The sequence below is a fragment of the Rhinatrema bivittatum genome, chromosome 6 (assembly GCF_901001135.1).
Source record: "Rhinatrema bivittatum chromosome 6, aRhiBiv1.1, whole genome shotgun sequence".
Taxonomy (NCBI): domain Eukaryota; kingdom Metazoa; phylum Chordata; class Amphibia; order Gymnophiona; family Rhinatrematidae; genus Rhinatrema; species Rhinatrema bivittatum.
Window position 1 is genome coordinate 4,569,986 of NC_042620.1, and position 16,543 is coordinate 4,586,528.

Genomic DNA, 16,543 nt, shown 5'->3' on the forward strand with positions numbered 1-16,543 from the left:
GGTTAGGGCTGTTCAGCTTGGAGAAGAGATGGCTGAGGGGGGATATGATAGAGGTGTTTAAAATCATGAGAGGTCTAGAACGGGTAGATGTGAATCGATTTTTTACTCTTTCGGATAATAGAAAGACTTGGGGGCACACCATGAAGTTAGCATGTGGCACATTTAGAACTAATCGGGGAAAGTTCTTTTTCACTCAACGCACAATTAAACTCTGGAATTTGTTGCCAGAAGATGTGGTTAGTGCAGTTAGTATAGCTGTGTTTAAAAAAGGATTGGATAAGTTCTTGTAGGAGAAGTCCATTACCTGCTATTAATTAAGTTGACTTAGTTTTTGGGTACTTGCCAGGTTCTTATGGCCTGGATTGGCCACTGTTGGAAACAGGATGCTGGGCTTGATGGACCCTTGGTCTGACCCAGTATGGCATGTTCTTATGTTATTAACCAAGTTTAGATTCCATGACAGACACGGGTGTCTCACTGGCGGACGCAAATGTTTCACCCCCCCAAAGGAAATGAGCGTTGGCGGCGCATCTGGATGCGCCGCCAATGCTACCCCTTGAATGGTACCACGTAAACAACAGAGCGCTGCTACCTGCACCCACAAGGAACTACACAATAATCCCTTCTCTAAACCAGCTTGAAGGAAACCCAAAATGTCTGGTACGCACGCCCTAGTAGGAACAATCTCCCTGTCAAGGCTCCAAGCCTAAAAGACCTTCCATACTCGAACATAAGATAGGGAAGTAGAAGCCTTATGCAACCGCAACAACGTAGACACCACAGCATCCAAATACCCTTTGGACTTCAGACACTGCCTCTCAAAAGCCATGCCGCTAGACAAAAACGATCGACCTGGTTGAAACAAACGGGCCCTTGATGAAGCAGGTTCGGAAGATCCAGAAACTGCAAGGGACTCTCGATTGTTAGATTGATCAGATCTGCAAACCATGGATAACGTGGCCACTCGGGAGCCACCAGGATCACCTCCGTCGGATGCTGCTCTATTCGCTGAAGAATCTTGCCAATTACAGGCCAAGGTGGAAATACATAAAGCAGAATGTCCGTCGGCCAGGGAAGTACCAGAGCATCTACGCCCTCTGCTCCCATGTCTCTGCGGTGAGCAAAGCAGCGGGGAACCTTGGAATTCTTGAACGTCACCATCAGATCCATGCAAGGCAGATGAATTGAAAAGCTTCGTCGACTAGTTCCCACTCCCCTGCATCGAGACGATGTTGACTGAGGAAGTCCACATGGATGTTTTTGACCCCGGCAATGTGGGATGCCGCTATACTGACCAGGTTCTGCTCCACCCATGTGATCAACAGACGAGCTTCCAACACAACTGGCTGACTCCTGGTCCTGCCTTGGCAGTTGATGTAAGCCACCGTCATCGCATTGTTGGAGAGGACTCTGACCGACTTGCCCTGGAGAAGCGGAAGGAAGGCCTGCAGTGCCAATCTCACCACTCTGGTCTCCAGACGATTGATGGACCATTGGTCCTCCTCCTGGAACCACTGCCCCTGCACAGACTTCCGCAGACAAACCGCTCCTCAACCGGACAGGCTAGCATCCGTAAACCACCATCCAGTCTGGAACAACCAAGGGAACTCCGCGGCGATAGTAGCCACCAATCCAGGCTGGACCGAGTGGACTCCGTCAGTGGTAAAGGCAGATGAAACTGCTTGGAAACCAGATTCCAATAGGAAAGCAATGCCAATTGAAAAGACCGATTGTTAAGACCACATGTGAAGGCCCATTGAACCAATTCCAGGGTTGAAGTCCTGGATCCCAAGGATGCTTGGACAAAAAGGCTCGCACCTGATCCTGTAATTTGACAATGCGGTCGGTCAGGAAGACTCTTCCCTGTCAAGTGTCGAACAAAGCCCCCCCCCAAATTCCAATGATTGGGAGGGAACTAGTCGACATTTGGGCATGTTGACCAACCAGCCGAGAACTCTCAACAATTGAAGCACTCGGTGTATCGCTTCCTGGCAAAGCACCTCCAATTTTGCTCGAATCAGCCAATCGTCCAAGTACAGATGTACTAAAAATCCTTCCCTTCGTAGTTGCACTACTACCACCACCATAATTTTGGTGAATGTCCTGGGCGCAGGACCATTCACCTGGGCGCAGATCCTAATCCCCATCAAGGACGCCATCTCCAACACCCTAAATTTTTGGAACAGCTGCCTTCACGCTATCAATTTCCTTCTCACCAGTCTCGATCTGGTTCTCAATACGTCCAAAACGAACTCCTGGTCTCATCCCCCAACGATTATAACCCCATCGCCAGCACAGCTAATATACCACTAACAAACCAGGTGAGAGACCTAGGGACCCACTCTGGACTCTAGATTGAACTTCAAAAAATTAATTAACGCCACCACTAAAGAAGGCTTCTTCAAGCTACAGGTTCTAAAACAGATTAGACCTCTCCTACACTTTCATGATTACCGCGCAGTCCTTCAAGCCATATTGTTCTCAAAGATCGATTACTGTAACGCGCTACTACTTGGTCTCCCTGCCTCCTCCACTAAACCACTACAGATGCTGCAAAACGCGGCAGCTAGGATCCTCACAAATACCCGTCGCAGAGACCACATCACTCCGATTTTAAAATCTCTACACTGTCTGTCTTGCCTGTTGCCTTGTGTTAAACTTTTTTATCGCAGATGGTGCATCCACTATAGAATACTCTTCAAGACACTGACCATCATTCACAAAACCATATATCATCAATCATCTCTACAACTTACCATTCCTCTCAATCCCCACTCTTCATTAAGGCCAATCAGATCTGCTTATAGAGACTCCCTCCAGATGCTCCCGAGCAAATCCTCTATACACAACTCAATTAAAAAACGAGCACTCTCCACAGCCGGACCACATCACTGGAACTCACTCCCCCCTGATCTACGCCAGGAAAAATGCCAGGTCTCCTTCAGAAAAAAACTGAAAACATGGCTATTCACTCAAGCATATCGCTGAAGATACCTTCTTCTTCCTGCACCGTCCATCTCCCCCCCTCCCTAGTACCTCCCTCCTTGTCCCCCCTCCCCCCCCCCCCCCACCTGACCTCCCAGTATCACCCTCTGTCCCCCTACTATGGAACTGCTCTGCCAGAATCTGTTCATACAACTATCTTACTATGCCAGTAACTGATCTTTTTGATATTTGAACCACTAAATGAACATGCTCTGTTGTCTAATCAACAGATTAATGTACATGCTCTGTTGTCTAATCAACAGCTCTCTGCTCTCTGTTACTGTTTTACCTATCCCTCTTTTCTAATGACCAAGTTCTTCATTCCCTGTTTTATTGTAACTTTTTACGCCTGCTGTGTTAATTGGTTCTCCCCTAGTTCATTGTAAACCGGTACGATAAGACTTGTCTTGAGCATCGGTATATTAAAAGAACTTAAATAAATAAATAAAACAGAGACAATCTGCCTCCTACCACGGGAACCGAGGAATGGACCGGCCGCACATCATTGTGAAGGCTTTCTGCCCTAAGTGGCCTGGGTGTTGCCAGGTCTACCGAAACGTCGCCCCCGAAAGGACTGAGAATACGTCTGCTGTCTATTGGCATTGTGCCGAAAGGAAGAAGTGGGCACTCGAGATGTACGAGGCCTCCAACCTCCCCAAAATCGAGACCTGGAAGAAAAGGAACCTCTTGACTTTGGCCTATCTTCCGGCAAATGATGAACTTTATTCTCACCAAGGGACTGAATCAGGTCCTCCAGCTCTTTTCCAAAGAGCAGCTTGCCCTTAAACGGCAAAGAGCCCAGCTGAGATTTGGACGAAACATCTACCACCCAGTTTCTTAACCTCAACAGACGACATGGCAAAACAGCAGATACCATGGTCCTGGTAGACGTACGAAGCAAATCATAGAAGGCATCCGCACTATAGGGAATAACAGCCTCAAGTCGCCCTGCCTGGAGAGCTTCCGCCTCTGATAGCGACTCGTTAGCCTGTAGCTGTTGCACCCATCGAAGACCTGCTCATAAAGAAAAATTGCTACACATCGCAGCACGGCTCCCAAGCACGGAGACCTTGAAAATCTTCTTGAACTGAATCTCCAGCTTGCGATCCTGCAAATTCTTGAGGGCAATTGAGCCCATGACTGGAATGGTGGTCTTCTTCATAACAGCAGAGACCGCTACATCCATCTTGGGAACTCGCAAAAGATCCAGAGCCGCCTCTGGCAGAGGGTATAGCTTATCCATCGCCGTGGGCACCTTCAGGCCCAAGTCCAGGGTGTCCCATTCCTTGAAAAGCAAGTGGAGCAGACAATGGTACCTGCTCACGGCGTGGTACAGGAATTTGTAGGAAGGGGGGGGGGGGGAGGGAAGCGTTTTCTCGCTCCTGAGAACAAAGGAACTAAGCTATAGCTTAGGGAATCAGAGCAGGCTTGGAGAATTAGCAATTAGAGCGAGGTCCACAATGCAATTGACGAGGTAGATTTCCAGAACTACAGCAACACTTAATCAAAGCAAATAAAAATGTCAAACAGCTTTGGGCACTCTTAGCAGACACAGGCAGAATGAACTGAATTAATTGGGAGGAAGGAATTCAGGTTCCTGCATCACATAACGTTGAGGAAAAGCAAATCACTGAATCACACAGCTAAATCATTACTAAAACAAATAATGGGACACGCGATGCTTCACAGAGAACAAAGGGAGCTGAAGGCTACAAGTGCAGCGAGAAGGGGGGGGGGGGGGTGACGGGGCATTTAGAACATCTGACAATAGAATTTCAAACTGCTTCAAAAGGCACAGAAAAGTTTTAAGATAAACAATCAATTTAGTAATTAGCACCATCCTAAGTAGCTCGGTGTTATACGCACGCACGGAGGAACAACTTGAAAAGTTTTTATAGCTTCCTAGTACAATGTAATTTGAAACCAGCAGAACTTGTAGTAGGGAAATACAATTTAAACAAAGCTAAGCAGTGAATGCAATTAAACTAGCCACGCTGTACAGACTCCACCCACAAACATATAAGCTAACTAATCTGAGCAGCAGCAAATGAGACAGAAAAAAAAACTCAGGCAAAACCTTGAACATCAAATCAAATCAACACTTTAAAAACTTAAAATCCAGTCTCATACATACCAAACAATGGAATAATGCCTCTCCTCGCAATCAGTGTCCTGAATTGAAAGGTTGAAGCCAAAACTGGCATCCGGACTATTAATCACAAATCCAATAACTAAGCAACCGTCGGACTCTTATCAACGACCTTGCTTGTACTTTAAGTACTTGCTAACCGACCCCAGATTCACCCGCAGTGGATACTGGTTTATGGCCGACAGCTTTAGGCAGCCTCTGCACGGCTGCTGAAACCGGTGACCCGCAGGAAGAGGGGCGCGAAGTCTCCCCTGGGGGTCCCTGTTCGGGCGCCAGATGTTAATAGCGGCAACCTCTGACTAATGAACTCAATGAATACCAGCTTCAAATAGTTTAAAAGGTTTATTAATGGAGGAAAGCGGAAGTTCCTCCATGGAGAAGCAACACAAAACAAGTGGAATATAATTCTAAGCTTGCTCAAAGATCTGACGTGCGTGTTCAACAATATAAGGGATTCCATTAGCCAATCACAGATGTCTGCAAAAGCCAACCCATTTACCTTATAGCCAATCAATACATTTTAGCATGTGTGCGTGCTCTTACTATGGGCAGGAGCCTCTTGTTATCAGTAGCAGAGAATAAGACCAAGTTTAACTTGCGTTTTCTCAGGAAAGTCATCATCTTGTGCCGGTTGATTCTCTGGTAAGCTTAGTTATCATAGTGCTTCATAGTGCTAGTGACACACGTGTGCAGGATATATGCAATTCACTATTATTACAAAGGAGAAGGTGGTCCCCGCAGGCCCAACACTGTTGGATCTGTAGACTCTAGCCGGGATTCTTCCTGGGGAACCTCAATGCCTAATTCCCCTAAAATAGCCAGAATGAGAGGACCCAGCTCTTCGCTCTGAAAAAGCCGGACCACCTTCGGGTCATCTCCGTCAGACCCATGGGACCCCCGCAGACCCCCTGCGGCTGGTCGGTGTCCCCCTCAATCCCCCCTCTGGGGCTGGGAAGGTAACTCTCGAGCCTCCTGATCCTCCGAATCGGAGGAAGTATCTGAAATAGCCAGAGGAGTCCGCAAACTAAAGGGCCGCTGTAATGAAGGATGACTCGTGTCCTCAGTGGACTTAGATCATTTCTTAGGCCTGGCCTGGCGGTCCAATGCGAGGGGCCTCTTCTTACCTGCCTTCCGGGCCTTAAAGGCCCTATGCATAAAAAGTACAAAGTCAGAAGAAAAAGAAGATGCTGAGGAAGAATCATCTGTATCCCCCTCAGGGACATCCCCAGCGCCTTGTGAACCAAGCCCACCGGACTTGTCCCCCTCAGGGACTGTCCTTTGTGGAGACAACTCGGCAGGAGATTTTCTTCCCCCTGCGCTGTAAGCGCTGCCAAGGTCGCTGACGTTAGCGATTCCAAAATGGCGCCCGGCCGAGAGACGGGGGCTGCAGCTCCCCGAAGGCTCCAGAGACAGACTGGACCCTGACAACGACCCTCCCTGGGGCTGTGGAGGCAACCTCGCCCCCTGAGAGGCAACTAGAGCACAGGCCTTCCCGCGAGAGCAGAGCCACACGCCCGACATGCGGTTCGCCGCGGCATTTGCTAGGGAATAAAAAAAAAAATAAATCACAAAATACCCCTGAAACCCCGACAAAATAGTGGCGAAACAGCACGAGAGGGGCCCCAACATGATCCGAAGGAAAGGGAGAGTCGAGACAGAAGAAAAGGCCGAAAAGTAAAATCTGAACTTTTTTTTTTTTTTTTTTTTACAGTAAAAAACTTGCCTCCGGGTCCTGGACCTACTGGGGGGAGTGAGCCGGGCTCCCCAGTATCACCCCCAGTATCTTTCTTAGCTGGCAATCGGGTCCTCAACCCTCCACATCAGCTGCCTCTGAAACCAGGGGAGATGGTCCCCTCAGGACCTAGCAACCCCCTGGGAGGCTCTCTCTTTTTTTTTTTTTTTAAACTATCTGACTATACTATAACCTATCCTGAAATCTAGACTAAGTAACAGCACAGACTGTAGGTTTAGCACCCCCACCATCTGCTGGAGACAGGAATACTGCCGGACTGTAGATGGCACCATCCTATATAAGGCGGAGTTTTGTTTTGAAAACTTCTCTGTCTCCATCTGCTGGGGGGGGGGGGCAAAACCCAGGAGTCTGGACTGATCCGGGTACGTACGGGGAATGAATATTTTGCAATACACAAAGGAACATTCATATTTATATTTTTTGAGTGGTTTTTAAGGGTATGTTATGATTCCTTATACAATTTTCATAGCATCACATTTTAGTAATAACATGAATTCATGTATGGTCACCAATGTATATTAGTTTGTGTACTCAGATTGGTAATATAGACTTACCAAAGACAGAATGTCAGAAGATCAAGAGGATGAAAGCAGTTGGAACAGGGGTCATGGGTGAGAGACATAGTACACTAAGGCAGTTAAGAGATACGACACAGTCGACGGAGTGGAGGTGCTAACATTAGCAGATCAGGCGGGACATGCAGTGCATTAAGATGGATTATGGGTAGGAAATTGTGGGAGGTGCAACACCACAAGATAGAAGGGATGCAGGGGTGAGGCCTGATGCGTCAGGGGGGAGTGAAGGGTGGGTAGTGTGGAGAGAACCAGTAAATCAGAAGATGATTTAAGGGTGAGGTTGAAGGCGAGATGAGGAGGAAAGTGTCTTACCGCTCCAGTATCCAAAGTTGGTGCCTCCTTCAAACATGTACCTTAGAAACAAAAAACAGGCTGTTACACCCTGAATCACTCCAGACCTGCCCTACATCTGATAATGGGGACTGCTGCTGAACATAGGGGCCGATGCAATAAGATGCACGAACAGCCACATCCCCTGTGCACCCGATGCAGTATTCAAATGAGAATAAATTCGGAGCAGCATGGAAAGGGCGCACCTATAGAGAAACGAGCCTCTCTGGCACTCAAAGGTTTATTGCATCAGGTACATGGTCGTCTAAATTGTGCGTTCCTAACAAAAGTGTACTTTTCTCAGGTTATATTTTTTAACACAAATTTTGAAAACCATGCAGGTTATATAAAGGGTGCAGGGAAACAAAGCCATAATTTACTGGTTCTCCAGTTTCCCTGATCAAGGAAATGTATATATTGTAACTAACTGAAACTGCTTTAATAAGCACTGGGTTAAAAATGTGTTGTAATAAAGTTAAAAAAATGTCAAAACTTTGCATCGAGCATGGGACAAAGCAGAATATTGTGTAAATCCCATATTTCAGTGCATTTTATGAGGCTGAAGATTCATCTGATCAGAAAGAGGTCCGGTCAATTGTCCGTTCACCGCTTTCCATGGACTTATGGAAATCTGCTCTGCCTGCTGTTTGTCTGGACCTTCAGTTTCTCTTCCTTGGCAGAGAGCTGGGCATTGGCTTGCTCAACTTATCGATAAAAGTTCAGATAACATTAAAGTTTTTTCATCACTGATATTGCAAAAAATCCCAGATACAATTAGAGTTATCAATGCAAACAAACTGTGGTTTGTTTATGCACAGAAAACACCAGAACTTGTGCTTCTGCCCATAGACTAACGCTAGGATTGGAAACTTGACTCAGGCAACAGGAGTTAAGTTGTCGCACCTCTCTGCAGGGTTAATGCCTTCATAAGCATCACCTCTCCAAGTCATGGCACTAAGCAATACACAGAATAACTGGGACACATACTGGATCCCAATGCTTCAGGAACTGATTTGACTGTATTCTCTCTGTTCATTTAAGCCAGAATATCCCATCTTAATAAATAACTCTGTGCTCTGCTGAGCATGCCTTATTACAATGGGCCATTTGGGAGTTGGGAGCCTAAACTGGCACCAGGGTCAAGTTCCTACATTTAGGAGGCTTGAGCTCAATACACAAAAGCATTTACCCAAAACATTTTGGACTTAGTTGGACAAACCCTGACTTTTAAATATTCTATCTGGCTGAGCGGCTAAGCTTTACCCTGGCTACAAAGGGGGGCATTTGGTGACACGGCTTAAATTCACCCAGGTTATGATGAATATCAGTGCTAGCCAAATAAAGTTAAATTAACTATGGCCAGAAGAACAGAAGGCCTAAACTTAGCCAGATAACTTTAAAAAAGAAGCCGATCCCCTCCCTTAAAAAATGGTGTTAGCCATATCCCTACCACCTGAACCCCCAAAAGAGTAAACACCCAATTCACATTTACCCTTTCTACTCCACTCTCACATCCCCCCCCCCCCAGCCGTCCCTAACCTCTTTAGCCTTTCATCCCCCTTCTCCAGCCTATCATAGCAACATATCAGTCACAAACAACACCCAAAACCACACGAACGTGTATTCCAGTGAACCTCTATTTGTAGCACAAAAAATAATAAATGGTTAAACTGGTATATTTTTTATGTCATAGCACATAGCCATCAAATCTTGTAGGACCCTTACTCACAGAGTCAGTATCACAATCAAACTCTCATTTGGTATAGGGTCACTTTACTTTATTTCAATCAACTGTGTTTTGTTCATTTTTTATATTATCTTTTTTGTTAAAATAAAACAAGTCTCTCAACGTGCTGACGAACTGTAAATTGTATAAACCATAGGAATAAACATAATTCGTTTGTGAAGCAACAATGTAAATATCAAGTCCCAATCCAATATATTTCAAAAAGGAGTACTCATCGCAAAATAGATCAAAGTCCCGAATCTCAACATGATTGTGTTTCGAACCACAAGGTCCTGCTTCAGGGGAAAAGACTCCTTCCAAACTTCTATCTTTGACATCCACAGAAATTTTTATTCGTTCCATCAGCATAGTTCCAACTGGCTATTTCTTCATACACTTCTTCTTACGCGGTCTAGATTCAGACTCGCACATTTAAAACATGGCAGCAAACTGGAACCTTTTAAACTCCTCACCGGAAGATACGGAAACACCCACAGTCCTCAACCAGGTCATATTCCTGCGGGCAGACAACTTGTCAACCAACTTCAAATTCTAAGAATATTCCATACTGGGTCAGACCAGGGGTCCATCAAGCCCAGCATCCTGTTTCCAATAGTGGCCAATCCAGGCCATAAGATCCTGTCAAGTACCCAAAAACTATCCATGAAGAGATAATACTTCTGAAAAGGCAATGGTCTTTGCCATGTGTCTAGACTTATCTAGGTTTTTGAAATCTCTCTGTTCTTCAAGGTTACCATGTCTAGCAAGATCATTACTTCCCAGCTGGATGATAACTGATGCTGGAGTCACTTTCTTCTGTAATTGCATTGACTATCTTTGGTATTTCTACTGGCGGAGGATCCTGGAAGCCATTTAACTGTTGTGTCCCCGTCAAAGTTATTTCCCAAATTGGTCCCTCTGACAGAATGCCAGCAGGAGGAGCTTCTTTTTATAATCTTTGATAATGTTTAAGGGTTTCTGGGTACACTGGGTGGCTACATCCTTTCAGACATCACCTCATTTTCCATTACTGGAGCTTGTTATCCAGTGCAGAAAAGGTATTAGGTAAGGGTAACTGAAGAGCGTGGATGTCTTCATAACAGGCCTTGTTCTGCCAGAACCCATTGTAATCCATTTATTCCTGCATTTCTGAAAATTGGATGTTCGACTTCTCTGTGGGATTGGGGATGGATATTCAGGATGCTGCACAGTTAAGGAAACAGGGTGTCGTATAGTTACATCTTGTTCTACCAAAACCCACTGTAAACCATTTATTCTTGGGTTTCTGAATCCTCTCTGGGAGCTGGGGAAGATATTCTGGATGCCACCAGGGAGGGGAGGTTTTCTGAAACCTGTGCAATTTATTTTATTTATTTATTATTTTTTATATACCAACATTCATCTCAATTGAGATATCACACCGGTTTACATTTTTGAGGTATTACATTTTTGAGGTTTACATAATTGAGGTATTACACCGGTTTACCAATCACTACAATGTTTTACTTCTTGTTAAACTTTTTATCTTTCCTCTAACTCTAATCCCAGTTAGAATAACCCCTGTTTTATTGTAACTTTTTCTTCCATGCACTTGTTATACTTTTGTAATGTATACTCTTATGTTTTAGTTATGTACGTTATAATGTATTGCTCACCCCTTGTTTTATGTAAACCGACATGATACGAAATTCCGTGAATGCCGGTATAGAAAAACACAAATAAATAAATAAATAAATAAAAATAAAAGGTACTGTAGGTATTTCTCTATCCCCAGAGGGCTTACAATTCCATTTTCAGATGAGTTAGCTGCTTTTTCACTGCAGACTACTGAAAAATTGAACAGCCCTTAAGTATCCAAAAGACAGGCCTTGGGACATAAGCAGAACAATTTTTACTCTGAAACACATCTATTGATTTGTAAATTAAACTGCATATCCTTAAAATGCAAATGACAATGTCTTTATGACATCAGAGTGGATTTCAATCGCCGACAAGGTCAACGCATCAAAAATACATGACAGTTCACGGGTACGTTCAAAATAAAGGGAGTCTTCTAACATGTCCAGCATGTAATTAGCATTGTCGTTTGCATTTTAAGGATATGTGATTTAATTTACAATTCAATAGATGTGTAAAGGTAGAATTTGAAGTTGGTTGACAAGTTGTCTGCCCGCAGGAATACGACCTGGTTGAGGACTGTGGGTGTTTCCGTATCTTCCGGTGAGGAGTTGCTAATGTTTGTAAGGTTTTGGGTGGACCCTTGGACACTGTGGCAAATGGCCATGCCCACGGGGGGAAGTCCCATGAGGGGCCACAGGTCAGGCTCAGCTTTAGGACACACAACACAGAATTATCTTTTATTAAACAAAGTTGAAAAGCCACCAGAGGTGGCAGTAGTGAGTAGAGATGAAGCCCGGCTGGGCTTGTAGTCCCTCAGGACACTGGAACAGCGATCCCTCAATAGCTGTGCTGTAGTGGAGAGAAATTGAGATAGTGAGTACAGTGGAGAATACACAGGGTTCTAGTATAGAGCCTCATTGGTAGATTACTCACACAGCGGTTTCTCCCAGAAGGTAACACAGAAGCTGGAATAGAGGCAGGCCCTCGAGGAGCGAGTACCTGGTTCCAGGGAACATCTCTGAGAGTATAGATGGTAACTCACTGATGGTGTAGGCAGCGGTTTCTTCCAAGCAGAAGTGAGCTCAGGCAGCGAGTCCGGCAACATGGGCCCTCGAGGAGCGAGTACCTGTTCCAGACAGCGACCTGAAAGAAAAGAGAGGGGCCCCCGAGGAGCAGGTACCCCAATAGAGTAAGTCCAATTAAGGTGAGGCAAAGTAGCTAGGTATGGAGAATGAATTCCATCCGTAAGGAGTCCCATCACCCTTGCTAACTCGATTAGCTAGCAAACAGAGTAGGCTTTTGTATCCGGGATGCGTGACACCATCACAGGGGGACGACCCTGAGGTTCGCGCCAAAGAAAGAATAAGAAGCAGGGCAGCGTGATGTGCGCGCCCTATGGCAGCTGAACAACATGGCGGGATACAGCGCCCAAGCCGGAACGGTGATGCCAGAGAGGACGGCAGGCAGACACCGCGGCAGCCAGGCGTCCATCAACCGCAGGAGGAGTCGCCAAAGAGGTAAGGAGGGCGGAGTGGAGACGTCGGGCAGCGACAGTCGTAACAGGAGTTTAAAAGATTCCAGTTTGCTGCCATGTTTTAAATGTGCGAGTCTGAATCTAGACCACGTAAGAAGAAGTGTATGAAGAAATAGCCAGTTGGAACTATGCTGGTGGAACGAATAAAAATTTCTGTGTATGTCAAAGACAGGAAGTTTGGAAGGAGTCTTTTCCCCTGAAGCAGGACCTTGCGGTTCAAAACACGATTGTGTCGGGATTTGGGACTTTGATCTATTTTGCGATGAGTATTCCTTTTTGAAATATATTGGATTAGGACTTGACATTTACATTGTTGCTTCATAAACAAATTATGTTTGTTCCTATGGTTTATACAATTTACAGTTCGTCAGCACGTTGAGAGACTTGTTTTATTTTAACAAAAAAGATAATATAAAAAATGAACAAAACACAGTTGATTGAAATAAAGTAAAGTGACCCTATACCAAATGAGAGTTTGATTGTGATACTGACTCTGTGAGTAAGGGTCCTACAAGATTTGATGGCTATGTGCTATGACATAAAAAATATACCAGTTTAACCATTTATTATTTTTTATCATAGCAACATAACCATTTAGGGGTAGACGCGCTAGTGCGTGCACATGCGCGCCCGATTTTGTAATCTGCGCCAGTATGTGCAGGTGGCGCACACAAGAGGGGGTAGACTTCATCAAATTTCACGCGGCGATGCATCCCGGCCTTCCCCTAACCCCCTTCCCCACCCACTAAACTCTTTACCCTAACTTTTTTTTTTTTTTTTAAATTTTGTTGCTTACTGCTCCGTTGGATCAGTAGCAACTTGTGTGCGCTGGCAGTCCCTTCCCTACCAGCCACCGCCAGCCCCACCCCTCCCCTCCCCCCAGACCTCCCCTTTCCTTCGCCCCGGCACTTCTCCACATAACGGGAGTTTTGCGCGTGGCTGGGTCCCTTTGAAAATGCGCGCGGCACGCACAAGGCCCAGCCACATGCGTAATCCCCATTTTCTACGCACACAGAATTAAAATTTGGCCGTTAGGATTTTGGTCACCCTTCTCTGCACCTCTTCCAATTCTGCTATAACGTTTTTGAAATGCGGCGACCAGACTTGCACACAGTACTCCAGGTGCAATCTCACCATGGAGTGAGATAGAGGCATTATGAAATTCCCTGTTTTATTCTCCATTCCTTTCTTAATAATTTCTAACATTGTTTACTTTTTTGACAGGCACTGCATCCTTTTCCAGCATTTCAATCATTTGAAAGGGCCAAATATAGTCTATAGTCTCTCCCTGCCCCCCCCGAAATCCTTATCAGCAAATTCTGAGGGGCACTCGCCCTCCCCTCTGTCTCTCTCAGTGATTTGAAATGTCCTGCGGGATCAGAGAACATTTGTGAACACCCTAGAATGGTCTGTATTTTAGTAGAATTTATATCTAAACATGATTAGATCCTAATCTAAACCCTGATAAGAGAGAAAGATAAACCCATTGAGTCAATAACTCAGACAAAAAGGATATATTTTGATTATTTATTCAACAAAAAACTTTAAAAATAAGTATCTTTGAGTGAAAAGTAACAGCAATAATTCCAACTAAACATTTCCTGTAACTGCTGATCAGTCTCTCACATCACCCAAGAAGAATTCTGGTCAATGGGGTTTATTAGATCAGCATTGTAATTTGGCCAATCTAAAACACAATCTCTTCTTCTTCAGCCATTCTGAAGCAGATTACTTGAATGTTTAGGGGTTGTCTTGCTGCATTAATCACTCTCAGCGCCACACCATGATACCTCCACCACCACGCTTGATAGGATGAGGTTCTTACTTTAGACAGCCGTGCTTGGGTTTTTAAACAAAACATTTCTTATTGTGATTGAAAAGTTCGATGTTTGACTTATTTGTTCAAGGAACATTATTCCAGAAGCCTTGTAGTTTATCCAAATGCTCTCTGGCAAACCTTAAGGCAGCCAGCAATGGGCTTTTTGGAGAGCTGTGGTTTCTTCTTAGCTATCATGCCATGAACACCATTCCCATTCCGTTTTTTCCTGATTATTGATGCATGAACTCATGCCAGCTGCAGCGAGACACACCTGCAGATCTTTAAATGTTAGTCCTGTGATTTCACAATCCTTTTTTGGTTTGGTCTTGGGGTAATCTTGGCAGGACAATTACTCTTGGGTAGTATCACTGTAGTCTTCAACTTTTTCCATTTGTAGACTAGATGGATGACATTGGATGGATGGAGACCCAAATGTTTAGACGTGATCTTGTAACCCTGTCCAGATGATGAGCAAAAACTTCTCTTTCATATAGGTCTTTTGATATTTCTTTTGTTCAGGGGCTGAGGTGGTAAAGGTCTTTTATGGTAAAGACCTTTTATAAAGGACAGGACGCCCAAACTGAATCATGCAAATCTACTCTGCAGAGTTGTTTTCCTGTTACCTAATTATTTAAGCACCTAATTCTAATTAGCCAACTAACTGTGCTAAGGAAATTAGGAGTTCGCTTACTATTTCACACAGTGTTTCTGTATTAAATCTTAGGGAGCCTGACGTTCAAAATGCCACATAGCTGGCTAAGTGATGCCGCTGCATATCTAGCTAAGGTCAGCACGTGCCACTTTGCCATCTTAGCCTGCTCAGTTTTTAGCCAGACAAGTCAGGGACCGGGAATGGGCGGATGCATTAACCAACTAACTCAATATTCAGAGTTAGCTGGCTGATTTATCCAGTCACCTTTGGTCAGGCAAAAGCTGGGCTGTTCTAAAATTAAAAAAAGAACCCGTAGTTTCCACATTAATCTAATAATACACACAAAAGGGAAAACATTGCTTGAAAGAAAAGAGTAGTACAGCTATTTCTCTCAATAGTGCATAATAAAAAATATGACAAAAAAATCTTTTTTATAGTTGAAGCCGCATCAGCAAGCCAGGCGAAGTCCCTCGTGGTCAACAAGGGCTTCCGGTCTATTCAATCATTTGCGGTTTCATGTTGTACTTATGACAAAGTTTTCAAAAATGATTTCCAATGAAATTACACTTGCTATATAGCTCAAAATTACTCAAAATAGGCCCAACAATGGCCGGTGTTTCGCATCTTCAGGAGCCACAGTGAGTATGATAAAGTTAAATGTTTTTTCAAAACAGTTCCGACTGACTTCGGCTTCCAAGAACTACAAAAAACCAAATCAATTTTCCTATCAGTACATTTACTGTAACACATGCTGAATTCTGTTGTACTTAGCTTTAAGTCGATAATACCGTCAGTTATCTCGGACTGGCGTCTCTAGACCTTTTTCACCGGAACAGAGACCTCCATCGAAGGAGGGATTTAAATACCAGCTGAAAACGCCGCCAGATGACCGGATGAATATCAGCTGGAGATGCCATCAAAAGGCGTCAAGAAACGTAATGACTTCATTGCTGTGTTAGCAAAACAATTTTGAATTGTTTACCAGCCTCATTGGTACAACCATGAAATCTATTTCAATAGACTCAGGTCGACAAAATGGTATATATTCTTAATGGAACACAACAATAAATTTATAGAAACACTTGTAATTCTAATGCTGAATTTAATCCTGAGGGATGCACTGTTTTCAAAAAAATGAATCCATCGTTGTTCCGCACGGAGTAATCTTAAATTAAAATCTCCACCTTGCCACTGGGGGAACAGTTGTTCCAATACACAAACCCTCAACTCATCAAATATATGTTGAAATTCAATACAATGTGCTGCTAAACAATTGGTAAACAGAGGTTCGAAGGGTGCCTCACAGAGTGCCCGAAGGACCAAATTAAGACTCCACGAGGGACAAGTAGCCTGAACCAGTGGCTTCAAGTGCTTAGCACCCTTGAGGAAACGAATGATAT

The 16,543-nt window shown here is 44.4% G+C and overlaps 1 protein-coding gene across 1 annotated transcript in view; it reads right to left on the reverse strand.

The window, feature by feature from the left end:
* LOC115093349 (beta-galactosidase-like) overlaps positions 1-16,543 on the reverse strand; it is a 207,773-nt gene that overhangs the window by 26,784 nt on the left and 164,446 nt on the right. The window contains exon 12 of the mRNA XM_029604976.1: positions 7,775-7,815. Within this exon, the coding sequence (XP_029460836.1) occupies positions 7,775-7,815 (41 nt within the window). The remainder of the gene's footprint in view (positions 1-7,774; positions 7,816-16,543) is intronic.